Source organism: Opisthocomus hoazin, chromosome 1, assembly GCF_030867145.1.
Source record: "Opisthocomus hoazin isolate bOpiHoa1 chromosome 1, bOpiHoa1.hap1, whole genome shotgun sequence".
Lineage (NCBI taxonomy): Eukaryota > Metazoa > Chordata > Aves > Opisthocomiformes > Opisthocomidae > Opisthocomus > Opisthocomus hoazin.
The window spans coordinates 107,870,999-107,897,782 of record NC_134414.1 but is presented as its reverse complement, the minus strand read 5'-3'; the positions used below and the strand labels follow the sequence as shown (position 1 = coordinate 107,897,782).

The following is a 26,784-nucleotide window of genomic DNA, read 5'->3' as shown; positions in this document are numbered from 1 at the left end:
TGCCCCGCCGCGTCCCCGCTCCTCCCGCCTCAGCCAGCTCTAAGATGCCCCGCTATGAACTGGCTTTGATCCTGAAAGCCATGCAGAGGGTGAGTGAGGGAGGGGAGGCGGGAGGGAGGGAGCCAGGTGGGACCTGACAGAACCCCCCCCCCCCCCCCAGTCCCCGGCGCCCCCTCGCTGCCGCCTCTCGCCGCAGCCGCCGGCCCTGCCGGCCCCTTCGCCCCGGTGCGAGCCCTGCCCTCCGCGCCCCGGAGCGGAGTTGCGCAGCGTGCTTCTGTCTGTCTGTTCTCTCTCCCCTTCCGCTTCCCCCCGCCCCTTTGGAGAGTTGGCTTCGTTGCTCCCCTAGAGCCGCAGTCCCCTTCCTCCCCCCCGCCCCGGTCCGCAGGTAAGCACATCCCGCGCTCAGCCGAGCTGAGGCGTTTCTCCCCCCCCCCCCCCCCTTGCCTGGTGCAGGCGACCTTCGCCCTTCCCTCGCCCCTCGGCGTCGGTGCCCGCACGTCCCCCCCGGTTCCTCTGCAGCACCAGCGCTTCCCGTGGCCCTGTGCTTCCCCCCCGACACCTGCGATGGCTTCCCGGGGCGCTTGGCCAGGTCGCAGCGGCCCGGCGCTGGGTCCCCCCGCCTCCGGGGTGGGGGTTAAAGGCGAGGGGCTCCCTGCCGCAGGCTTCCCCTCACGGAGTGCTGGCTGCCTCCCTCTCCAGCCCCGCTCCGTAGCAGGGCAGCCTCAGGGATCTCCCGCCCCAGCCGTTGCTGCCACCGGTTGAGCCGTGCTGATGCGGCTGGCCGTATCGCCCGCGGGAAGGGCCGCCGGCCGGTGCCGCTGCCTTCGGCGGCGTGACGATAAGCGGCGGCGGGGGGGCGGGAGGGGGGGGGGCGATGCTCTTCTCATCTTACAAGAGCTGTATCAGTGAGGGGGGGGGTTGTACTTGTGCGTACAAATAATAAAATGGGAACATCTCTGCGTAGATGGGACCGTTTATTTTGAAAATAACAGCTGATACTGGCCCTCCTCTAGTACCTTCTGTAGCCTTTGTTTGTCTGCCACTTTCCAGCTTACTGTGCAGTGCTGGTGTTGGAATGTAGCAGCACTTCTGCTAGGCTGTAGCCCCGCTGGTCTGACCCAGCGCGGAGACGCTTGCTCTCGCATTTAACCTTCGTTTCAATGGACGTGTATGTTGGTCATAGGGTAGCGGGAAGCTAAATAGTGTTGCTCTGTTTCTTTTGTAGTTACAGGGGCTTGTCTCCATGTATTACGTGTGCTACAGATACTAGTACATTTCCATTCATTTTACATGTAGCATCCACATGTCAGGGTTGGCTTTTTTTTTTTTCCCCTAACTTGGCTTAACTGCAGGAGCTGTAGTAGACTTCTCAGGTGAGTCCTCTAGTGGAGAAATAGAGCAGCGGGGAGATGAAAAAAATCTGGTGACATTGCTGCACCGCCTCTTAGAACAGCGTTTGCTCTGACAAAACACGCTGCTTTTGGCCTTGGGCTGTCAACATGAGATTTTTTTTTTAATTGTTTTTTCCCCACACCACTCTCCGTTAGTGTATAAGCCTTAGGTAAGGCGATGGGGTGCTTTTTGTGTACATGCTATTGATGTGGGAGGTGCATTATGCCATGCAGACACTATAAATGCAGAGCAGGACAGAAAGCGTAGCAAATCTGACATAATGCTGAGACACAAATAAACTGATTACTCTGAAAGGATGCCATGGAGTGCTCTCTGGTGGAAAGGATCTTTGGTTTCTAGGATCTGAGCACAGAGACACAGGGATAAGCTTTTAGCTCTAAGATGCTTCTAATAAGCATTGATGCACTCGGGATTGAACATCTGCAACCTTTTCCTCTTTGAAGTTTGACACTCTAGTACATTCTCTCCTGATAGGTGTATCTTAAGGTATTTTTTAGCTCTGTGATTACGTTAAAACACTGATGTTTTGGTTCAGGTGTACTGCTGTTTTTAACCTACCATTGTTGTAACTCTAAAATTTAGAGTGTCTGTCTCCAGGTGCTGGGTTTTTTTGTTGCTGTTGATGGTCCAGCAGATCTAGGTGCTTATTTGTGTTCCTGTATCTTGCTACTGCTGCCTTCCTTGTGTAGTGAGAACACTTGAAAAAAATTTCTGTAGTGGTTATATGCCACATGGTGCTGCTCAGTACTAGCAGAGGGGTTGCTCTAATGACCCCCATAGCAATGCATAATCTTGACTGTAAAGCTAACTTAAACTACTCAAAACATGGAAACCTGAATATGGGGCTAATAAAACAGTGTGAAATTAGAGTGACTACGTAACTCCTTCCTGCAGAAGCTCATGTACAGTCCTGAATAAATAATATTGCTTCTTATCACTAATGCTTCCTGGTGAAGCTACCCCAGGCAGGTGTTCACTGTCCCGCCATGTCAGTCCCTCTGCGTGGTGGCTGTGTGCTCCAGTGCCTACTCTGGTCTGAGGCTTGAGCAAGTGCTGACACTTCTCTTGGTGTCTGTGGCATCTTTCCTCATCTCTGACAGCTCCCCAGCCTTGCAAAAAAAATGAAAGTAAGCCCCTGCTGCTTGGCTTTCTTGTGCTTTAGGGCTGCTGTTAACTCCTGTGCGCTCCCTGGCAGCTTGAGCACAAACCTCTTCAGAGCTACAGTCTGGTAGAATTTCATGGCTCTCCTCAGAGACAAACTTGTGATTCTGTGGGGTTCCCCCCTTCCCCAAGTTTTTTAGTAGTTGCCTCCACGTTTTTGTAGATCTAGGCAGAATAGATACCTTAAATTAATTTTTGTTGCTTTAAATTCCATTGCTCCCTAGCACTGCTTGTGTTCAGTTCTGGGATCCCTCCTCATTCTTTTCTTGCATGTGGCTTCTGTTGTGAACCGTGGAGTTTGTTGGGCAGCTGGTCTCCTCCCCAGCCAGCTAGACTGGCATGGTTATGGGGCAAGCACGACCCCTCGGTCCTGCCTGGTGTTCCCCTGTCCCCTTGCTTCTTGGCAGACTTCCTCAGAGCCTCTTCAGCTTTCCTTTTGTGTCTCAAAAATGCAACACCCAAGAGCTTGGGGGGAGGGGGAGAAGGGGGAAAACTTTTACTTTCAGACTTTGTCACCAGTTGTCTGCATGTGCTTTTAACAAAAGCTTGTGACTTTATTCTGAAGTCAAAGCTGAGCAGCCATTCTCTGCCCTATCTTGTGGGGAGCGTATGATCAGGTAATTGACTTGCACTAGAAATACCGTATTTGTAAATTGCCTGTGGACAGAGTTCTGGATCAGCAGAGACCCCAGTCAGTGACTCTGAGGAAAACAATAATAAACCCCCCTAAAACCCCACTTCCAAAATAAATAAATAAAAACCTGCTTCTTGGTGGTATTGCTGTATTTGAAGAGTAGCTGCAGTGAGGGACGTGGATTGTGTTATTCTGCGCGTGAGTATATGGAGGAGATGCTTTGGGAAAAGAAAGGTATGCGGTCAGTGAAGTAACTTGAACTTACTTTGGAAATAATGAATATTGCCCACGTGTGTGGCTTTCTACACTCCAGCATGCAAATAACGAATAGTGTGGTGAGCTTGGAGAGTCTGATAGCAGGCTTGTTATCAGTAGGGTACACATGTATGTAAACAACACATGGCCTGCCCTCAAGATCCCAAGTCAAAGACTGCAGTTGTGGTGGAGGTAGAGGTGCAAGATGAAGACGTAGCTGTTCATGCTCTAAACTTTACTATTCATAGGAAAAGATGAATTTCTAATTATTTCTAACTTTCTCCCAGGAGAGTCATCTTCAGCTTTCAAGCGGGGTGATTGTCGCAGAGCAGGACCTTCAGCAGGAAAGGGTAGCGACCCGCTAGTGAATGAGCAGGACTTGTCGCTTGCTGGAAGTTGTTGCTGGAAGTTGGTGCTGCTTCTTCCTACCCTTCTTGTCTTGGCAAGACTCCCTTGAGAGCCTGGGGAAGGAAGTGGGGGGGGGGGGGAAGGGAAGGAAGAGCTGGAAATGGCTTCCTATTGCTCTGATGCTGTTTTGCAGAGTGACCACAGGGCGGCAATGCGAGACACCCTCCAAGGAAAATTGGCAGCCTGGGGAACCTAGGACAGACAGAGAAGGTGGCGGTATTCCCGTGCTGTTCTTGCTGCTGCTCGACTCTGGCGAGCTGGGACACCCGTCTTCAACAAAACAACTTTGTAACTGGAACTGAAGTGAACGGACAGTTTGAAAATACTTTATATTATTTTACTAAAAACGAGGAAACATATCAATATTTTACTACTAGCATGCTCTTCTCCCGCACTTCACCTGTAACAAAGGACCAGTACATAGTATGTGTCATAGTCTAAAACCTGGTTACCTTGTTTCGGCAAATACCCGGACTAGGGGACCCGTCCACCCACCTCTGTAATACTACAGTGACTCTGGGCTCTGAATTTGACTGGCGTGTTCACACAGTGCAACTTGTTTTCAGCATCGGTTTGTTGCCTTTGGAGTGGGTTGCCATGTTGCAGAAATTCCCTACCTGCTGTGGAGATCGTTAGCTATTTTAGGAAAGCCAAAGTAATGGGCAGTAGTGTTGCTTGACATCTTGACAATTATGCTTGGTTGCTGTGTAGGCAGCTGCAGCAATTGGGCTTTTGATACCTTAGTTGCTAGGAGGGAAGAGGAGGGAATGAAGAGGGCAGTAAGGAGACAGATTCTGGCTTTATTTTCTTTCTTTTCTGGTGACCCTACCTGTTCTTACAGTTGAATTGTGTATCTTCCCTGCTCCTCTACCCTACTTCACAGGTTAAAATGACACAAAAGTTTTCCTCCATTTGCTTTGACTTTTTTAGTAGGCTGAAACAGGCTGTTCTTTGCCATATTATGCCTAGCAGGGAAGGACCCATGTGTCGAGGGTGGTGCTGGAAAGAAGACCAAAGGGTTGGTACTAAAAGACAAGATTAGAAAACAACAAGGTGTAGTGTTGACTCTCCTGCAGGAGTCAGCTTTTTGTTCTCTGACTTAAGCATTTCCATAAGAATAACTGGATTTTTAAGTGTTTGGTACAGACAGCATTTGAGAATGGTACTCTCTTGACTGTTGTTTGCCACTTTTCAGTCTTAAGACTTGAGAGTGTTTCTCTTCTAAGTTTCTGCCAAGCGTGGGATATTTGCCTGGCTTGGCTGTCGGGGGCAGGTGGAGGATTATCTTACTTTCTACAAAGTAGTTTAAGCCTTTTTATAGCAGGTAGTTGTTAGCCAGGTGAATTTAGTGAAGTTGTCCAAAGTATACTAAGTTGATGGCACGAATAAGGACCTTGAAAGCCTCTTTGTTTATACAGGCTTCAGCAGTGTATTGAGTGATGTGAGTGTAATGGGATGACCGGGTTAACTCTGCCACTCTTGTTCCCAAAGCTGTCGAGCTGCAAGCCTGAGCGCTGAGGCAGGACTGTGGGCAGGCCCTTGTGTCCATGCTGGGACTGGCAGACTTCAGAGGGATTTAGCTAGCCCCTCTTCGGTGGGCAGGAATGGCGGCTTAACCTTTAAGATACGACTTTTTCTCTTTGCCTCTGTTACACACTTAGCAATGAGCTCTTCTCTGTTGGCTTTGTATCTCTCCTCATTTGCTCACTGTGCATATGTATACATATGGATGCATCGTGTATATGAACAGGGAGATGCTTGTAAACTTCAGCATGAGAGCAGATGGTCTGTCCTTTACATCTTGAAAAAGAAGGAAGGAGAACTGGTTGTGATAAAATAGCATTATTGCTCTTCCTCAAAAATGAATGACTCTTTTAAAGATGTCCATTATATCACTTAGGCTAAGCTGCAGAATTATCAAGTATGAATGTGTGTGTAAGTATTTGCTTCTAATACATCATACATACTATATTTTGTGATGATGGAAGTTCTTGCTTTCTTTACATATTCTTTCAGGAGCTGATTTCTCCAGTTCCCTTGTTACTGAGTGATAATGCTGGCAATTTCAACCTAAAAATTACCTTGGTGATTGTTGATTATTGATCAAGTAACTTGTCTTGCTTTTTGTCAGACTCCAGCCAGAACGGGCTGCTAGTTCTTTGAGCCTGCCCAGACCTGCTCTACTACAAGTCTGTGGCAGTGTAAGAGCTGCTTATGTGGAAGCAGTTGCTTGGCAGAGCTGTGTATACCAGCCTCTCTGCTGCTTATCTGAGGGCAGCAGGAACAACTGGGCACCCAGGTGGTTCCCTCTGAAGCCACCTGCCCAATGGACCAGCAGGAATATCTATGGTGTGCATTCTGTAGAAGAGCTGATAAGATGATGAAAGGGAGATGGATGGGCAAAGTACAGCTTGTTATGTAGAAGCAGGACAGGAAAGATGGGAAGTAAAACCATGGAAAATAAGGCAAGTTCTGTGTAAATGAAGGACCTGTACTGTGGGAGCGCTGGTGCAAATACTGGTGCTGGAAATGAGATACTACAGAAATGCATCACTCCTGGTAGGATGAGGGGAGGAGAACAAGCAGATGGTGTAAAGGGAGGGTCATGAACCCTAGCAATAAGAATGTGAGGAACTACAGAAGAGCTATTTTTCTGCTATTTCTCACGTCTTTTAAAATTCTGGTTTGTCCACTTGCAAGCCAGTCTTTGTGCTTCAGTTATGCAAATATCTAAGGAATACTAATTAAAAACAAAGGTACATACAGAGCATGAATACAGGAGGGGAATGGGTTCAGTGGAGTTCATGTGTTTGAGACTATTAAAAAAGAGAAATCAATGTTTGGTAACTCAATGCAGGTAGTTACACAGCTTGATGTAGAATAGTACCAGTTGTTTTGTATCAAAGATAACTTTAAGCTTCATTTGAGTGTCTGAAAATCCCCAAGAAGGATCAGAAATGTCACAAGAGCACCTAGCAGTCTAGGAAGCTTGGAGGGCCTCAAACATAAACTGTAGGTTTATGTATGACCCAGAAACTTTTGTCTCACCTTTCATTAAAACTTTTGGTGCTTCATGTTCTTGGAAAGACTGTGGGCAGCCTTAAAGGTGATGGGAACTTGAAGTCTCAAATAAGCTTAATGAGTCTGGTTTTGTTCCCCCTAGAAATTCTAGGAAAGAATTAGAAAGAATTTCTTGCTAGTATTTTGCGTGGTTGTGTGGTGCCTGACACTTAAACTACTCCTTTGTCATTCCCCGAGTAATTTCTGAAGTCTATACTCTCCTAGCCACGATCCTCTTCAAATGGGGTGAACCAGCACATTTTTCTGGGCTAGGAGTATGCCACTTACCTCAGTTACTAGTGAATGGTGATGATAACAACCAACTGGATCATGTTTTTGTACCTTGCAGCTAAAGAAAAAGGTCATTTTCAGTAGTGGCAGAAATTTTACAACACTTTCTGATGGCATGATTCTAACAGTGATAACGTTTGTCCTCTACATCCAGAAAACTTGATTATGTGGCCCTAAATCCTCTACAGAAATAAAATACTTGCGTGTTAATGCTTTTTTTTTTTTAACCATTTTCTTGCTGTTGTGCTTAGGGACTAAGTAATTCTTCAGACTAGTTTAGGTAAATAGTACTTGCCAGTGGCTGTGAACATGTTTGTGCTTCTGAGCTTTAGGTTGCCGCAAGAAGGAATTTGGGTCTTCAGGCTCAGTGTCCGTTCCTCTGCAGCTTCCAGCTTAGCATGTCAGCTGACATGTTGACACATTTACCTGGCAAGGAAAATTCTGCCTGATGCTGTGTGATGCCAGAATCTTCTAGTTTTTGCCATCTGCTGGAGGAGACACCCCATCCCACCTCCATTAAAATGGTTTGCTTTCCCCTCTTTGCTCTGTGGTGCTCTTTGCTTAGTTATTGTTGACCATGTGCCTTCTCGGTACCCTCTTTCCTCTTCTGGTTCCAGTTCCTGTGTAGAAGGAAGAATGTCGTCTGTCTGCAGTTGCGAAGAAAAGCATGGTTTCCTTGCTGAGGGATGGAGCTGCTGTCCTGACAACCTGTCTTTGGTAGTCTCTGGTAGTCTGTGTTATGTCAGAAGCGTTAATGACTGTGTTCATTTGCCTGGGAAGAGTGGCACAGTTCCTCAGTGATGCTCAGCAGCAGTTGTACTTTCTGCTTTTTTCAGAGAACCCAGATAACATCTGTCACCGGTGTAAACAAGCTGATTCTTTGGGCTGACAAGGGAAAAAGGAAGTACGTATATTCTTTAAGCTAAGTCAGTTTTGCTTGGACTGATGAACTGGTCTTTCCTAAGACCTGAGTAGGATGACTACAGTATGCCTAGGTAGGCACAGAGTAGGTGGTCCTTCTTTCTGGTGTCTCTTTGTTTTAACAAATAAAAAGGAACTTTCTACTGCTTCCCTTCTGTCGAGTTGTCTGCCTGCCCGCCACCCCCTGGCTGTTAGCAGTTTTCAGAAGAACAGTGGGGTGCAAATAGTCCGCTGTTACTGACGGAGTGCTGGGGACTGATCTGGGGGAAAGAAACTATCCAAATATGAATGCCACAGGCAGTGGCATGAAGTGGCTTGCTGAGGCACTGCTAGCAATGCAGGTTTTGGAAAATAAGCTACCTTCGTCTTGCTTTGCAATTCAGCAGTACTGGAGTTTCTGTTGTGTTTACAGAGTGCTGAACGAGCACTGCAATAAAGTTGCATTCTCTTTCTTCTGCTCTTCCACCTGCCAACCTGTGACTTGATAGGTGTATACACTTGGGATGGGGGGACGAATGGTTAGAAACAAAAGCAACAACTACATTGATCTACTACTCTCACAGTGTCAATCACAGTGCCTTACAGTACTCCAGTTACTGGTGCTATAATAGTCTGCAGCAGCATTATATTTCTAACTGGCAAATAAGAGTGTAGTTCACTGTTTCTTCTGCTGAACTGCGTGCTGTGAGGTTACTTATTTCTCTCATGTCTCCTTCAGCAGTCCTTTAGAAAAGAGTTGAGAAGAATGTATTGCGGAACAAGCTTCTTTTTCTGATGCTGCTGTAAAATGAAGACCAGAACTGGAGTGATTCCTGAAACCCCAGACAAAACAGAAGTGCATTATGTGTTCATAACAACTCCTTTGTGTGACTGACTTGAACCTTGCACCTCAAATTGGACTTTTATGGTAGCAATGATTTATAGAGTTGCCTCTGCAGTGCCCGTGTTCTCCAAGGCCACCAGAAGTGTCCGTGCGGTACCAGTTTGGGGCAGCAGACCACATGTGGCAAGCAGGCTAGTCAGGTCGCTGCTGGTTCAGGTAACTTGTAAATGTGGTATTCTGCTGCTGCAGCCTGTTGAGCTGCTGGCAATGCCAGTCTAGACTTTAACTCAAAGTGTTTATTAGGTGCTACAGGTGAAGTTCTGCCTCCGAGCTTTCCAGATTACCACGACATACCCCATTTGTCTCAGGTGGGATTCCTGCCCGGCTCCACTGTCCAGTCTCTTGGTTTGCAAGGGAAATTCCTGAAACTGCGGTCCTGGATGTTCAGGGCTATGTTGAGCAGCTGGCAAGGATAGGCCATGCTTTCTCAAGGGCCTGTACTATGTAAGGATGAGCTGATATGTATCAGTTATTCCATGAAGAACATGTGTGCTCATTTTTTTGTGTTCTGGAGTGTTGCAATAAATGGAATGAAGCTTTTTTTTTTTCTTTTTTTTCTGAGATAGGCTACCTCAGATAAGCTTGTGTTTACTGCAGAGCAGTAGACAGGTAGGAACTTGCATGTCCATAGCAGGTAGCCTGCAGTGTGAGCAGGCCAGACAACACACTTGAGAGGTTGAATGTTGTACAGGCCTGCTCAAGGCACAAGACTTATTCTCTTTTTTCTGGGAGTGAGGTTAAGATATTTCATGTAGGTATCGAGCCTGGCAATCTGGGTACATTTCTTCCCTGCAAGTGAGTTGTTCAGTATGATTTAATATACCCCTGCTTGAAGAAGGGGGGAGTGAAGAAAAACGTTGTTTCTAAGAAAGAACCTCAAGACTACTTCAGAGTGTATGAACAAAGTGAAGTACGTACTTAGTTTGCTAACAAATGATAGCAGTGGACAGTGCTGTGTGACATGTGGGCAACTGCATCCTCAAAGCATTGGTCATTGGGACTGACTCTTTAACTGCCATAGAAAAGGGAAGTCAACTGGGAAACTTCCTGTCTGCTGAGAAGAGAAATTGACTGAGCAGAAAACAAGTAGTTGCTTTGGGGCTGGAGCGGTTTGATTCTGGCATATTTAAAGACTGGTCTTATTAGAAAAGAACTGTGGAGAAAGTTTTCCTTTAAAGCAATCATACAAATTTCTCCTAAAAATCCCACCCTAAATCTGCTTCACATTATCTAATATCTCTTCAGGGAATTGCTTGAGACTTTCTTTTTTTCCTGCAAGGACAGGCTGCCTGTTGGAGAGACATATGCATTGTTTCACCAAAGCTGTAGCTCTCTATATTCAGACAAGAGAGAAACACATTGTTTTGTGTCTTTGATATGATCCAGCCAGAAAACAGCCTTAGGGAAAAATTTCAGAGTCCTTGGCAGCAGCGCTGTCTTTCTGTCTTTTTCTTTTTTTTTTGTCAGTGCCACAATGTATGCTGCTCTAATAACTTGAGATTTAACTCGCATGGGGCGTCTCAAAAGTCCTTCTTAAGACTTGAGGTCGCAACTTGCTGAAAGTTCAGAGGGACGAGTCTCGTTTTCATAATGAAAAAAAGTTCCAGGGTTATTTTAGAATTAGGTCTAATAAGAAACTGGTACAAGAAGCTACTTTAGTACAGTAATTTAGTGACAGTGCAGCAGATTTGTAGCGGCTACTGAAAACTTTCCACCTTCCTGCTCAAGTAAGCTGAACCCTGCAAAATTCAAATGTTGATTACAAAGGTAATGGTTCAGGTCTCTGGAGACTGATTATGTCAAATGCGTGGTCTGGCTGTACTTTCTGGTGGAAAATGCTCAAGAAACTTCACGTATTTTTTGTTTTGATTAGAATGAGCCCATAGTAGTCTGGCAAGTATTCTAACTGAGAAATGTCACAATTGATTCAAGGGCAGCTGCATGTTCTACTTACACGCTTTTCAGAGGGATTGAACAAGCTTGTAATAGTGGTAGTATTATTGGGTACTACTATTGGGTAGTGACTATGAGCTGGGTATCTCTTGTATCAAATAGACATAGTTTTAACGTATTTTTGTTATTTATGCAAATTCCTGTACAGTATAGTTTTGCAAGGTCAATGATTAATGTACAGGGAAGATGTTGGGAAGTGAACTAAAGTTCAAGTTAAGCATTTCAGTAATGGAGCAGGATAGTAGTAGAGGGAAAATATTGGTTATTACTATTTCTCTAGCTTGCCCGTTATTCTAATTTTCTGTATGGTAGTTTTTCTTCTTTCTGCTGTGTCTGAGTAAAATCTCTTCTTCCCCTTTCCTTAAAATATTTATGGTTTTGGTATAAACACTGTAATGTAGTTGCATTTGAAAATTCAGCTGGATGTAATGAAAGATGCAACGCTATTGAAGTGTTACTGATAAGTGCTTAAAACTAAGAATAGTACATTATACTTGTATCTGATGGTGTCATATGATCTGAAGTGTTTATAATTTTGTGTTGGATTAAACTAATAGACCATTTAACTTCAGCTGCATTGGTGGGTGGGGATAAATGTGAATTCTTCTATGGAAGGATTTAAAATACATCTGTGGTTTGAGGCTTAAGAGCATGGTAAATTTAGCACACTACTGTACTCAGTCCATTTTGTGCCATGTCTCCATAGTCTCTCTTTATTGGCTGTAACGCCAGCAGAATGAATATCTGTATTCTCGTGTGGGTTTGTGGTGGTGGTGGGGAACCCTCATTATCATTTTTGATTCTAAACTTCTCTTGAAAAACAGCCAACTTGTACAAATAACATGATTGTGAATTTCTCCTTAAGGCTGAAGTTGTGGTTTGCTCTAAGCTTTCTTTATTAAAAAATACATCTGCCTTAATGAGAAGTGCACATTCTTACATCAGCACTATTGCTGCCTTCAGTAATGCGCAAAGTAAGGCAGAGGCAGGAGTGTGTGCATTTTCAACCTTAACTATATAGGTTTTGCTATGGTCTATCTGAGAATTGATAATTTTTTTTTACTCTTCTTTAAACAAAATGAATATGCTACAGAGATGCTAAACAGCAAACCACTCAAACTAGAATATCTGGGTGTTTGTATTAATCACAGATGAATGAATAGTGAAATGTGAGCTTCAGCCTAGTGCCAAAGCACTTCTGCAAGTGAAGTGGAAGCGGGAATACCTGAAGCTGATGCTTGTAAGACTTCTAAAGGCCGTTAGACCTTATGGTCAGAAAAAAGATCCAGTGATTTGTTTGTTTGTTTGTGTGTGTGTCTCTGTCTACGTTGCCTTTACCAGTGGGTGGGAAGGAGGAACGGAGTCAGACCCTGTTCCTTATTCTTATGTAATAATCCTGAATACTAAAGATTGTGTTCTGATCTTTAGACTAAACTGGTTCTTTGCTTGTATCTTCTCTTCCCTTGCTGTGCCTGTTCAGTGTAGGAAGTGGAAGAATCTTATCTCCAGCACTCTCTAAACCCATTAAATGGTTTTGGTTGGGTATAGGTAAATGATACCTCCCAAGGCGTAAATAGCAGATAGGAGCATCCTACCTCCATGGCACAGGTAGGAGCCAGTGTGCAGCCCTTCAGTGCCCCTGCCTTTCCCACCTATCCAGTTGTCTGCCAGCAAGTCTTTTTATTATCCCCTTGCCTCCACTTTGAGCACTTCAGTCCTGCTTGCCTGAATGAGTGCCTGTTTCCTGACGTACTTGGGTAGAATTGGGCGTTCAGGAATAGAATGGCAGGGTGTGCTTTGCCTCAAAACCTTCTGCCCCTGATGTTAGTGATCCTCTTCATTATTGGATGCGAATGGACAATGCTGAGAGCAGCGCTTCCTGGCATCCCAGCAACTTGACTGCTACAAAAATCCGTCCATTTTTTCCTACTGTGCCTAGAGTGCTCCCAAAAAACCCTGAAACCACCTGAGTGCAGCTATCAAAAGGCACATGGCAGACAGAGATACCCTGGAGCTGGATGTCAGGTGTATTGATTGTCAGGTGATTGAATGGGACTTCTTCACTTAGATTAAATGGGGTATGTATGAAAAGCTTTCATAGTAAAAAGTAACCTTGTGATCATCTGTACCCCAGGTGCAAACTGGTCTAAAACCTGCGGAATAACCTTGATTCATCAGCTGATCTTAAATTTATTGTTGACAGCTTTGTGATTTTTTTCTTTTTTTTTTTTTTTTTTCTTTTTTAGCTCTTGCATCCAGCTGGTGTCTCAGGTGCATGCATGTGATGCAGGATCTATCAAGATTTGTTTGGTGCAGTGCTAGAGCAATACAGGAAATGAGTAGCCAGGTTAATGCTCCTTAGTGGTTGTTTTTTGTTTTCCTAAGATTGCTTGAAAGAGGAAGGCCTCTTTAGTGTCTTGAGAAGTACACTTGTGAGACTCGAAAGAAAAACAAAATGTATTTCTTTTCCTTGCCTTCTTCTGGGGAATTTGGGTCATTTAATACTCCGGAATTGCTGCGTCCCTTAAGGTACTTGTAAACGTTAAAGTTGACTTGAAAAAGGCATTACTTCTTACTTCTACAAATATTGAATTATGTGTAATATGGATTGCGTAAATACAGCAGGAAATATAAGGGGGGAAAAAAAATCTGTGGTGTTCAGTCATTGTTTTACTAGACTTCAAATTTTTTCTCATTACTTCATGAAATTCTTCTCTAATTCAATCTTTGTCTTTTGTCTTTGCTGCCTTGCAGGGTTGGTACAGTAGGCCTCACTAAACTTAGCTGCAACTAAGAATTTCTCCTACATCAACTGAGTTAAGGCTGATGCTCTTGTGGAATGTGGATTAAAAGTGCGTGCTAAGTTCCAAATTTCCATTTGAGAAGCGGAGAAAGTAAATGTACCACAACCACCAGCATCAGGACAGCAAACCAAGGGACAAAGAATTTGATCCACAGTATTGATATATGTTAACTGGTTCACGTGTTGCTTAAAAGACGTTTGCTGGGGGGCGAGAAGTGGACGTCAGCTGTGCGAAGTCATTTTGTTTACAAAAATGAGGGCTTCTTTGGAAACAGCAGACATTGCCATTGTGGCACTGTACTTCGTGCTTGTAATGTGCATAGGTTTTTTTGCCATGTGGAAATACAATCGGAGCACCGTAAGTGGCTACTTTTTGGCAGGGCGTTCTATGACCTGGGTAGCTATTGGTGCATCTTTATTTGTGAGCAATATTGGAAGTGAACATTTCATTGGGCTCGCAGGATCTGGAGCGGCGAGTGGATTTGCAGTAGGTGCATGGGAATTCAACGCCTTAATGCTTTTGCAGCTTTTAGGATGGGTCTTCGTCCCAGTCTACATCCGGTCGGGAGTGTACACCATGCCTGAATACTTGTCCAAGCGTTTTGGAGGGCATAGAATTCAAATATATTTTGCAGCATTGTCTCTCATTCTTTATATCTTCACCAAACTCTCAGTTGACTTGTATTCAGGGGCACTTTTTATTCAAGAATCGCTAGGCTGGAACCTCTATTTATCAGTTATCCTCCTTATTGGAATGACTGCACTGTTGACTGTGACTGGAGGTCTTGTGGCTGTCATCTACACAGACACCCTTCAAGCTCTGCTTATGATTATTGGTGCCCTCACACTTATGATCATAAGTATTACGGAGGTTGGTGGGTTTGAAGAAGTTAAAAGAAGGTACATGTTAGCATCACCAAATATTACGTCTATCTTGTTAACCTACAACATTTCCAATACCGATTCCTGCAATGTCGACCCGAAGCCTGATGCTCTTAAAATGTTGCGTGAGCCAACAGATGAAGATATTCCCTGGCCTGGATTTCTGTTGGGACAGACCCCAGCTTCTGTCTGGTACTGGTGTGCCGATCAAGTCATAGTTCAGAGAGTTTTAGCTGCAAAAAACATTGCTCATGCCAAAGGATCCACTCTGATGGCAGGCTTCTTAAAGCTGCTGCCAATGTTTATTATAGTTGTCCCAGGGATGATTTCACGAATACTGTTTGCAGATGATATCGCCTGCATTAATCCGGAACACTGTTTTCAAGTCTGCGGGAGCAGAGCTGGATGCTCTAACATTGCCTACCCACGTCTGGTGATGAAACTTGTGCCGGTTGGTCTGCGGGGACTGATGATGGCTGTGATGATCGCTGCACTGATGAGTGACTTGGACTCGATATTCAACAGTGCCAGCACCATATTCACACTTGATGTCTACAAACTCATTCGGAAGAGCGCGACATCTAGAGAACTGATGATTGTAGGAAGAGTCTTTGTTGCGTTCATGGTAGTTATAAGCATTGCCTGGGTCCCGATAATTGTAGAAATGCAAGGTGGTCAGATGTACCTTTATATTCAAGAGGTAGCAGACTATTTGACCCCACCGGTGGCTGCTCTCTTTCTTATGGGGATCTTTTGGAAGCGTTGCAATGAGCAGGGGGCTTTCTATGGTGGAATGGCCGGGTTTGTTCTTGGAGCGATACGGTTGGTACTGGCGTTTATCTATCGTGCTCCGGAGTGTAACCAGCTGGATACTAGACCGAGCTTTATCAAAAACATCCATTACATGTATGTTGCAACAGCGCTGTTCTGGATCACTGCGATTGTGACCTTTGTGGTAAGCCTCCTCACGCCTCCGCCTACGAAGGAGCAGGTTCGGACAACCACTTTCTGGGCCGTGAAAAACAGGAACGTAAAAGAGAATGCCGCAAAGGGGGAGCTGTACAAAGTGCAAGAAAAGAGCATCCTCAAGTGCAATGAGAACTCTAACCATATCATTCCAAATGGCAAGTCGGAAGAAAATATTAAAAATATTAAGCCGGAGGATATCAATCTTCTGGTTACTTGCAGAGATGACAGCAACCCGGTGATTTCTGTGAGCCACTCTGAAGTCGAGACACCAGTTGATTGTTATTCGAATGGACAAGCGGCTTTGATGGGGGAGAAAAAGCACGAGGAAGAAAGTGATGATAGAGAGAGACATTTGAAATTCATAGATTGGTTCTGTGGCTTTAAAAGTAAAAACATGAACAAGAGAGCTGTTCGGGAGATCGAGGAAGAGACTGTTTGTTTACAAATGCTGGAAGAGACTCCGAAAGTTAAACTATTACTAAATACTGGACTGGTCTGTGTCTGTTCGCTTGGGATATTCATGTTTGTCTATTTCTCTTTGTGAGTGAACAGTGAACTTTTAAGGGTATGGCTAAACATACAGAAGTTGATACAGGGCTCTGGATATTTTGTTTGCTTTGTTTATTTCTTTTTTTCCTTTTCAAATAACATAGCCACAACCCAGGCATTGTTTACGCTATAATTGTAAGATCAACTTAACTTTAACCTATTTAGACACCATGTGAGACACATTGTCCTATCTCTGCTGAAGGCAGAACGTGTTGTGTCTTTTTCTTTTTTCCCCTTATGCCTTTTTTTTTTTTTCCATTTGCAGTACTAACCTTTTGTTTTTCCATGTATACATGTATAAATATACCAAAGGCAGGCAGGTGGCTGTGTTTGAAGTCGGGCAGTTGCAGAGCTCAGTCAGCATTAAGGTGAAGATAACAAGTAATCATTTACCGATGTGTAAAATCTAAATGATTAAAGCTGTGTCGAAAGTTTATATTTTTGCTTTAATGTAGGGCTGCGATGGACATCGCTGTGTAGTCGTTCTTTATAACATAGCTGTATTACCTTGGCCAACTTAGCACTTTTTAATTTTACTCACCGCTTCTAGTTTTTTCAGTTTCTCATTTCTATTTTGGCAACAACAGGAAGATATTTTGTGTCATCTTGTAGCACTTAAAACATGATAGCTGTTAGTAGCTTTCTGTTTTTGGGTTTTTTTTTTTTCACCCTCTGTAAGAAAATTTTGGTCTTGATTTTTATCCACTGTAAATTCCATTACTGAAAAGTTGCTATATTCAAAAAAAGCAAAGATAAAAGAAAAAAAACAACCCTGGAGATGACAAACTGGCAATGGAGGAGAGGGGGAAAAGGAAAAAAAAGAAATACTCTTTATTTGGGTCTTGTAGTATATTTAAATAGAAGAGTATATATATTCAGTCTCCAAACCTTTAGGACATAATTAGGGTTAGCCTCTTTTTAGAGAAAAATCTGTACGTAGGTTCTACCACATGGGAAAAATAGAAGTGTGCGACTTGTGCATGTTTTCAGTTTGAGAAGCACACTGAAAAATAACTCTTTTCTGTTGCTATATGCGTCTAGAAGGAAATACTCTGCAGCCTTACCATTGCTGCATACTGAGCCTGTAAGGGGAGAAAAACAAGTGGGAAGGCAAGAGGAGGGGGAAGTAGGGGAAAGAGGTGGAAGTGATCCTTATTTTCCGGAGTCCTTTCGCCGCATGTCTTCTCCCACTTCTCTTTCACCCTGTCAAACCTTCTCTTTTAAGGAATGATTCCTGAGGGATTTTGTGTCAGGTGATAAGGAGCGTGTGCAGTCGTAATCTGTGTCGGCAATTGAGGTTCTTGAGAAAAAGTGATCCCAGGCGATCACAGATGACAAGTAGGTCTGGAGATGCTGAGGTTCTTTTCTCCCAAAGGATGGATGCCCGAGGCAGGGATGAAAAGTTTCCAGGTGTGGAGGATGTGTGTGTGTGCAGCAGGTCAGTGGAGCTCAGCAGACCGAAACGTTGCAGAGCTCAGTCCTCTTGCCCCTTGGTGAAGCAGGAGAACAGAACGTGTTGCCGTCCTGGGTGCTCTCGCTCTTAGGCTAAACCGAGTCAGCCTGTTTTCAGGTGCAGAGGCCAGCCAACAGCGTGTGACCGCACTTGTGTTAAACTCCCTTGCCCTCCAGGACAGAGCGGTTGTATCTCGGCTTCCCGTGAAAATAACTCCTCCGGTAGTCTTTGCTCCTGAGCTCGTCTCAGGGCTTGTTCGGGAGGGCGCGAACTGGCTAGGCCAAAACCTGTCCGAGGGACCATGCTGACAGTTCAACAGCGTTGATTCAAGGGTCCAGCAATGTTTCCTTAGAACCAGTCTCTAAGGGTGAAACAGTTTTGTAGAGATGAAATTTGGGTTAGTCCTGCCTTTGACTGCTGGAGGAAGTTTGCTTTCCAGTACAGTGGTGCCATAAGCTGCAGGCTGTCCAAATAGCTTTTAGTAGTATAATGTATAATACATATTTTCAGATAATTTTATTAACTTCTATTTTTGTGGAGTTTTTTTATTTGTTTTAGTGTTGTTTTTAAATCAATTGAATCCCATTCATTCCAAGACTTTGAACAGAGGCCGAGATGCCCCACTTTTCTCCACTTTGTTTAGTTGTTGCTGCTGGAAAGTAGACTACTCTTAACTGGAAATATAGTAGTAAGTGTAGGGGCAGCGTTGCAATATATGTAGGGAGAGTTACCGTACCTGAGGCTTCATGTTAATACCAGTATGACAAGACACATTTTCTTATGGTTTGTGTGGCTGGCTTCATTCAGAAAAACATCTTAAGTCCTTTTTAATGTTAAAATCATAGTATGTGAAATATGTTAATGGTATCTCAAGTTACTTCATAAGTGGGCTGAGCTGGGAAGGACAGTACTATAAGAAAGGTGCAAAACATAGTTAATTGTTTCTATGCAGGACAAAGTAATTTAGGGCAAATTTGATCTTAGTGGTATGAAAAGTAACAACTTGTAGAGGGTAAAGATAAGTCTTGGTCCAACAGTATCTTGTTAAAAAGGCTGGCAGCTGGCTAGTAGGCCTAATTTGGCACAGGGAAGGAGAGACTCATGTACCAGGCACTGTCCCTTAGTAACTTGGCGTGTTTTTCTATCAGTGGCTGGTACTTGGATTTTCCAGACCAGTCCTCTTTGCTCTCGATATTAACAAATGCATTGCCACCTAACCTGTGAAGCTAGGTTAGCTCAGGGACCCTTTTGCTTGGCTGCCATTGCTTCATCTGTGCTTGCCTTTTTCCCAGGGTGCCTTATGTGGTTATGAAGCTGAAGGCATGGTTTTTATTGCCACCTGAAGAGTGGTTTGCTTATAATGGCTTTTCCCAGCTTGTTTTTCCTCCTCTCTTCCCCCACAAGTCATTTGTTATTTAAAGAGAACGCTGTTTAAAGAGTTAATACGCAGGATGCCTGTATCCTGTTCAGTATAACTACAGTCAGATCCATGGTGAAATTGTCCTTCAGCTGTGGTAGGGAGTCACAATCCTGTGCACTTGCACAGTGCAGCCTTTGACTGTTGAATCAGAGATACTGCATCTCCCAGTTAATGTATTGTCACTTTTGCTGAACTAACGAGTTGCCACATTAATCACAGTGGTAATTGGCAGTCAGTCAGGATATTAATAAAGTAGTACTTTGCATTCCCCCATCTTTAGACCTGTTATTGTGAAGAAGCTTTTAAGCAAATTATTTCTCCAGTGCTTTTTTTCTTCAGTCATTTAGAAATGTGTTTCTATGCTACTCTCTGCCTAATGCCTGCCTCTTCAGTCGTAGTCTGTTTTCATGTCTTAAGAGGTCATAGAACTTGCTAATGTTCTTTGCTGCATATAACCACTTAATAAAAGGCCTTTATTAGGAGAAAAAAAAAATTATAAGGCTTCAAGCAAACTGTCCGTTGGTGAGCAAGTAGCTTGCCCTGTGTAATGGACCTTGGTATAAGAAGTTGCTCGAGAATTGATTCTTTTTTTTTTTTTTTTTTTTTTAAATAGCATAAACATGCTTTTGCTAATCTTCTGATCATGATCTACATGGAAGAGGTGTTAACCCGGGTTAATACGTTTTGGTTTACACATCAACTTTTTGGTCCAGTAAAACTACAAAGTGTGTCCCATAATGGACAGTTGGTTCCATGCATTTTAATGCCTGGCCTCTTCCTCCTCCTCTGCAGTGGGACTGGCTGGTCTTGCAGGGGTAGATCCAGGAGGATACATGCTTCTGTCTTGCAGCAATTGGTTTATTTATTGCCTTGAGCTTAGAATGACAGTCTTGAAAAACTTATTTTGGAATGACACCTTGTTTTGTTGTTATTTCCCTTAACTTATTTTTCTGTTAAAATATTTGAATTTTCTCCCAGAAATTTGTTAGAAGCCTTTTATTTAAAGAAGAAAAGAAAAAAATAAAAAAGGAAGAGGCTTCTCGAGAACTTAATAGTACATTCTGGGAGACTGTTCTTATTTAATTTTTTTTTCAATGCAGGATTTGATGCTATTCTCTGCCAAAGTTTAGGGTTTTTTTGTTGTTTTTTTTGTAATTTTTCCTGTTAGCTTTTACTAATGCCTGAAAGGAAACGGTGAGAGATTGTAAGAAATTCAAATGGCCTTCAGTATACCGCTTATGTATTTTTTTACTTCTCCACTTCTGTGTTCCCCTTTCCACCCTAATCCCAGAAGGGCCAGCATGAGACTTCTGATGCAAGTCATGAGACTACTGTAACTGAGTAGTGAAAGGGATTTCCCACGAGGTTACAGTGAAGTGGGCAGAGCCATCAAAGGATCTCTGCATGAACACTTAAAGCGGAAGATGCTTACAACTTTAAAACATACAGCTTTATTTTTTATATATATATTTTTTTAAATCCTAAGATAAAGGAGGTGTTGGGAGATGCTCCCTTTCAGGGAACAGGATACATGGAAGAAGTTGGAGTTGCTAAGCTCTGTCTTTCTTGAGGAAATCTTTGGATTTAGCATGTATAGCGAAGCAAAAATACTCATCTGTTAATTTGGTATTCTGTATGTTCTGTGCCCTTAAATGTAATTGTTTTGAAAATAAAAACTAACCTTGTTATGTGATGTTAAAAAGCAGACTTGTGTGCAATGTTTTAAATTTTTTTTAAGAAAATGTTTGTATATAATTAAATGGTTTAATGTGCTTTAATTGGCCTAAGGTAAAGAGTAGTCCTAGAATGTAAGCATATATAATTAGGATTTCTGATTTCACTGTGAGATCTCTGAACTCTCTTGTTTTGCAAAGTGGTTTGTTTTGTTTACAAAACACTTTCTATTATTTCTTTTATGGTGTTGGTTTAAAGGCATTTGCTTCACTTCTGTTCTAATATTGAATTCATGGTATAGTGACATCTGGTGACACTTAGCATTATCAGTTTCACTGTGTAAAGTCAGACACTTTGAGCAAAAATGGTAATGATATGACAATTCTCTGTGTCTATGAATACACGTTTTTAAATGAGGTGGTTATAAAAATAGTTGCTGTGCAAAATGTTAGTAGTCTTCTTCAAGAAGAAAGCAAATTTTCTAATATCACTAGAGCAGTCTCTTCATTCATCTTCTTATTTTTAAAGCACAGTGTCAAAGTGATGCTGCTTTACCTTGTATCTGATATAATGTTTTTTTAGATATCTGTGAAGTATTTTTGGTTTTTGTTGCTGTTGTATTTTTCTGCAGATTTTTATAAAATACCAGTTAATGAACTGTCTTTTTGTTTTTTGTTTTTTTTTTTAACTGTTAACTAAAATACATTTCAGACCAAAACCAAATGATATCATATAGCATTTGAAACCTGCCTTTATCCTTTTCCCTTGTGTTTTTTTTTTTTTTTTTTTTTTTTTTTTAAATAAGCCAAATGGGCATGTAGATAAGATCATTATAATGGATCCAGGTCTCTTTTGGTAAAGTGTTATTTAAAGGTCTGTTAAGATCTTATAAGACAATATACTGAAAAAAAAATACTGTAGTAGGAGTATAGATTTAGAAGTGTTAATCAGATTAATACAGCTTAATTATATTGTAAGTTGCTACTGTCCATATTGACAAGCTTTTTGTCATAGAAACGATGTATGATAAATTAATTTTGGTCTAGTGTATAGAACTATCATATTGCTATAAATCTTTGAAGTAAATCTGATGGAAAATTTTCATAGTTAGCATTGCTGGCCCTGTGTATACTGTTCTTTGTATACTGTATGAATATTATTTTGCCTCCTGCATTAGTCTTCAAACTAAAACTCTTATTAGAGAGTATTTGGATACTTCAGACTGTGTTTCTTGCAGTTTACATTCCTTTACCATGGCATTTTGTCCTGTCTAAAAGTATTGTATGGAAATGTTTAAAACTTCTGTACAAAGTTTCAATAAAAAGAGAGAAGAAAAAAAAAAACCCAAACCAAAAACTGACAGAATAGATATTTGTGAAGCTATTTTGGAGAACCTGTCCATAACTGTGATACATATTCTTACTTGTAGTAAGACTTGCATCCGTGTATGTAGGTACTTCCCATTTTTCCCAGTTATTAAAAGGCAGACCTCTTGAAGCAGGGTGTGGACATTTGGTTAGAGAAGTAAAAAAACCCCAACAACCCACCCCCAAACTAGATTCTTCAGAACTGCAAGAAGGACTTAAAGATGCAAAATATGGGTGCAGAGTTTGGTTGCAAAAACTGTAGGCCAACTTGTGTTGTGGGGAGGTGGGACTGGCCAGGGCTGAAGTGAGCTTACTGGGCCCTGAAGCTCAGGATGCTGGCAGGGCAAGGCGAGCAGCCTGCGGAGGAGCACCGTGCAGGCAAAACAAAGTAGGGGTGAACATGTATTTAGCAGAGCAGCCTGGTTGGATACTGTGCAAAATTGTGATTGCTGCCCCCCCCCATCTTTTTTTCTTAAATGCCCTGTTCAGCGGCTGCCTAACCAATTTTTGAGTGGGACAGGCACCTTATTACTTGATTCTGGAGTATGCTTAAATATCTCCATTTGTGCTTCGCTGTCACTTGGGGACTGCCCCAGCCTGGATGCCTCAGTGTCTGTCCTGTGTTTATTTCTGACTGTGCTCTAGAAATCAGTCCTGGTGCCGAAGTCCTCCAAGGAGCCTGTGCCACCAGTCATGCTCTGGGAATGATGAGTGTGGTGCTGTCTTCTCCCTTGTAGGAAGCAGTCACAGCTTGTGGTAGTCAGTGCTTAGATAGTTGCCTACAGAAGGGAAGGATACTTTCTCCTTATTTTTATTTGAAAAAGATTAAAATGTCGACACAGTTCTGTAAGCAGAGATCAAACGAGAGTCTTCCACTTCCTTTTGCTCCTTGTCCACCGTAAGGACATACTTGAACTAATAGCCATGGAAAGCGTGGTGTGAATCATGACTTCATTATCCAGTGATGATGGTTCAGCAAGTAGGGGGGCAGGCTCGGTGTTTAATCATGTTGACTGGGGATTAAGATATTCTTTTAGCGACAGCATATTGGCAAAAACTAAAACACTAAACACCGATGTTCAGCTGCAGAAGAAATGCTGTGTTCGTCAAAATTATTCTTGGTATTCTCCTCTTTTGCTGCTGTGTTGTGAAAGAAAAGTGAAAGCTTTGCTGCTGTTTGTTGAAGGAATGGATAAAAAATATTTTTGGAGAAGAAGCTTTGGATTTGGGGTGAAAAATAAGCAGAGTTTCCTCCCTGCAGACTTGGTTTGGATTTGTGATTTCCGGGAGGGAGTGGGACTCCTGTGTTTTCATTAGTTAGCTGTTAGTTAATTGGTTATTGGATTAGTTTATTAGGTGATTATTCAGTAAGCGGCTTTCCACTTCATTGGTTTTAAAAGAGGTTCTAGAACCCTCTTTGTCAGCAGCTGGTTCCATTTGTATTGGTTTGAAAAAACTCTGTCAATCCCCAATTTACTGATGTTTGAGAATTTAAGGTTTCTTTGGCTATGGAGTCCTGGCCCAGGCAAGTTGTGGGCGGCTTCAATAAATGCTGCATCGGCATTTATTTTGAGGGTTCACTGGAAAAAGCCAAGGAGATGGTGGTAATGAGTACTCTCTGCCTGCTGGCTCTGAAGTGAATTCTCCCTCCTTGGATGTGGCTGTCCCTGTTTGCCCTGCACACGTTCTTGTGCCAGTAAAGTGAACAAGCCAGGAGATTTTAGCTCCGTGCTTCTTTCTGCCTCTCTAGTGAGCACGTTCAATCTACTCGGTGATTTGCTTTTTGATGTTTTTTGATGTGTTAGTAGAGTGACAGGAATGAGATGACAATTTGACTTCATGGTCCTGATACTTATAACCCTTTAATTCGTCAGCAACTGTGTTTAATAGGTGTTTGAACCATGAAACCAGTTTTGTAAGTTAGCTTTGAGTATCCCAGTTTATATGCTGCAGTGTACAAGAGAATTTGAGCAAGAAATTGCCGAGGTTCATTTTCACTTGTGCACACCAGTTGGTGAGAACAGTGCGACTTCCACTTTAAATGCTGCTCTGGTTCAGTGCCAAAGATAGTTACTTTCCTGCAGAAGTGTGAGGGTTTAAAAATTATGGCTATATTCCTTACATGCTCTTTGGAAAGTTTTTCTTTTTTTCTTTTTTTTTTTTTTTTAATTGACCACGTTCAGCTTTTTCTTAGCCCTGACTCTTCTTTGTTCTTCTGTGGCAGTAAGGATGTGCACGATGGGTATGACACCTGTGAGTTAGGAACCAGACCTCTAGTCCTTAAAAGATTTCTGTCATAGAAGGGAGCTATTCAGTGGCTTAGACTAGTCTGGATGGTGCTAGTGGTATACCCTAGGTCTGGAGTGTTGGGGACTTCACTAGAATATATCCTGATGCCCAGCTGCTACGATGATGCTTTGCACAGTTGCAGCTATTTCTCCTAAGGCTGGACTATTGCTGGCACTTCAAGGCTGGAAGCCTCCAACCCAGAGAACGTAAAAATGAGCTGTATTTGGCCTTCACAGCTGTGGCTCAACCGAATTGGTGTCTGTCTGCTAGAAGCCATGCAGTGCCTGTTTCCTTCGCTGCGGTGCAGATTTCCTCCAGTTACAGAGGTGTGAAAGCTGATTTGAAAAATGCTGAATGTGCCCAGAGAGATTACGCTGGAAGAATCTCTGTGCATGTGCCGTCAGCGAGCCATTCCCTGCAGGGGAAAGTACCAAGCCCGGTATCGCCTGGCAGGGAGGCGGCTTGGGGTCTGAGCTCTACTCGTGTTGTGTGCCATTCCTACCACACCGAAGCCCTTCTCCTTGACAGTACCACTGACTCTGTCCCTGAAGCATCCAGGAAAGCAAATGGTAACAGCAGTGGTGTGACGGTGGTTTGATTTGTGTCCCTTCCCCAGCTTGCCGAGGAGGCAGTGTATGGAGGTGCTGGGCAGCTGAAGGAGGGATTAGCTCCGCTTCCGGGCAACCTTTTGCTTTTGAATGCTTGGAGCCAAGGGGTGATGGGCTTCAGTTTACCTTGGAAACAGCAGCCATCAGTTTTGGACCCTTTCTGTCAGTGTCTGTTAGTCTTCCAAGCTGGTGTTAAATATGTGGGTGAATAGAAAAGCTTAAAATAAGTTGATTGAAAATACTAGGGGAGCCAAGCCCTACATGCAGTGTATGGAGGTGGAACCAAGGCTGAGTTAGAGGGCAGAGACTGAAAGAAAGAGCTTGTCTGAGAAGAGAGATCTTATCCAGAATTGAAATTCTTACTTAAAATTAGTCTTGTCTCAAAAAATTTGATAGTATAGGTGGCGTTCTTGAGTAGTAGGCTTCCAAACTTCCAGCTTAATTCTGGTGCTGGGTTGTATGGATTATTTTTCATCCACAGCCTGTTTTCATAGGAATTATGTCATATTAAAGATATTACTAGGTAAAATTGCACCACAAGACCTCTTATCCAGAGATGGCGTTTCTCAAGAAAGCAGTAAACTGTAACAGTCAACTCTAATCTTGGAAGATGATGAGGAGGAAGGAGCAAAACTTCTGCTCTCTGTCGTGGTTAAAATCCTGACTACATCTAAAAATACCGCTGTGCGCAGGATTTCTTTTTTTAAACTTGTCTGAGGGTGATGATGCAGATCTTTATTAGACTAGGCTGTGCAGTTAAGCCTGGCTTTACATTTTGCTTCTCTCGGGGTCTTCTGAAGGTGGATCTGCGAGGTTGGGCAGTTGCAGTCCAAACACTTGAGGAATCAAAAGGAAAGTCTGAGAAGTCAGAAAAAGTTCAAGGGTATCTTAAAACCAGCAGCTCGTTGCTTTGGGGAGAGGAATTGATGACCTGAATTGGCAAGCTGCAGCCATGTATCCCCTCGCAGTGTGCATGGGAAGGGGTTTGCCAGTGAGAGGTATGGAGATGGTGAAAGAAGCGCTGGCTGCTTGGCTGTGGTTCGAGCTTCTGCGTCACAAGATTGGAGAAGACTTCTTTTCCTCTCACCTTCCCCCTTTTCTGCTCCTACTGTTATCGTTTTGTTCTCTTCATCAGAATGTCTTCTGGTTTTCATCTTAAACACAACAAATGTGCAAAAGACAGGAATTGTATGTCAGTGCCTGCGCATGTGTGCGCATGCATTTCAAAGGCCAGCGAGAAAAGGTGTTTGAAAATAACTCCCTCCATGTTTGTGGGTGTGTTTTGTTTTTTTTTTTTTTCCTTTCCACTTTTGATTATTTAAGCTTAATGAATAGATAAAGGAAATGTATTCACATCTAAAAGTCATGAGAGGAACAAAACTTACTTGTTTCTGGTAGGCTTGGTCTTAGCAAGTTTCTGGTAAGTAGAATTTAGCTGACCAGGAGTGCTACATTGAAATCCATATTATAATTTGTTGTGGTTGAGAAGGAGGGTTAAGTTTTCTAAATGCAGTTTTAAGGAAGGTGTTTAATTGATTCTGAAGTTGTGGCCAATTGTTGCGTTAACTGTTTCTAGTAATAAACCCTTTAAATTGCCCTGAATCATGGAGGATTTGGTTGTTATTTGCTTCAGACTTACAAGACACTTTCTAGAGTTCATTTTAGAAATTATCAAGAGTATCAACTCTCTAAAATGAATTAAATTCAATTAAATTTGCCTGTGTTCAGTGTTGAGACTAATGTGTTGATTTAACTGTGATTTGGTATTTGTAGGGTGCTTGTATTGCTTGG

The 26,784-nt window shown here is 42.8% G+C and overlaps 2 protein-coding genes across 3 annotated transcripts in view; both read left to right on the top strand.

Annotated features, from left to right (window-relative positions):
• On the top strand, positions 1–21,521 carry SLC5A3 (solute carrier family 5 member 3). 2 transcript variants are annotated; one of them, XM_075432396.1, is made up of 2 exons: positions 1–89; positions 13,734–21,521. In XM_075432396.1, the coding sequence occupies exon 2, from the start codon at positions 14,036–14,038 to the stop codon at positions 16,175–16,177; it is 2,142 nt and encodes a 713-aa protein (XP_075288511.1). In that variant the 5' UTR covers positions 1–89; positions 13,734–14,035; the 3' UTR covers positions 16,178–21,521. The 2 variants fall into 2 exon arrangements, with proteins under 2 accessions (XP_075288511.1, XP_075288522.1); XM_075432407.1 differs by lacking the exon at positions 1–89 and adding an exon at positions 179–385.
• MRPS6 (mitochondrial ribosomal protein S6) overlaps positions 5–26,784 on the top strand; it is a 46,725-nt gene continuing 19,945 nt past the window's right edge. Inside the window, exon 1 of the mRNA XM_075432419.1 lies at positions 5–89. Within this exon, the coding sequence (XP_075288534.1) occupies positions 45–89 (45 nt within the window). The 5' untranslated portion in view covers positions 5–44. The remainder of the gene's footprint in view (positions 90–26,784) is intronic.

Bases quoted from the DNA above. Each gene is read 5' to 3' on its own strand.
- SLC5A3 (XM_075432396.1), top strand. From the start codon at position 14,036: ATGAGGGCTTCTTTGGAAACAGCAGACATTGCCATTGTGGCACTGTAC.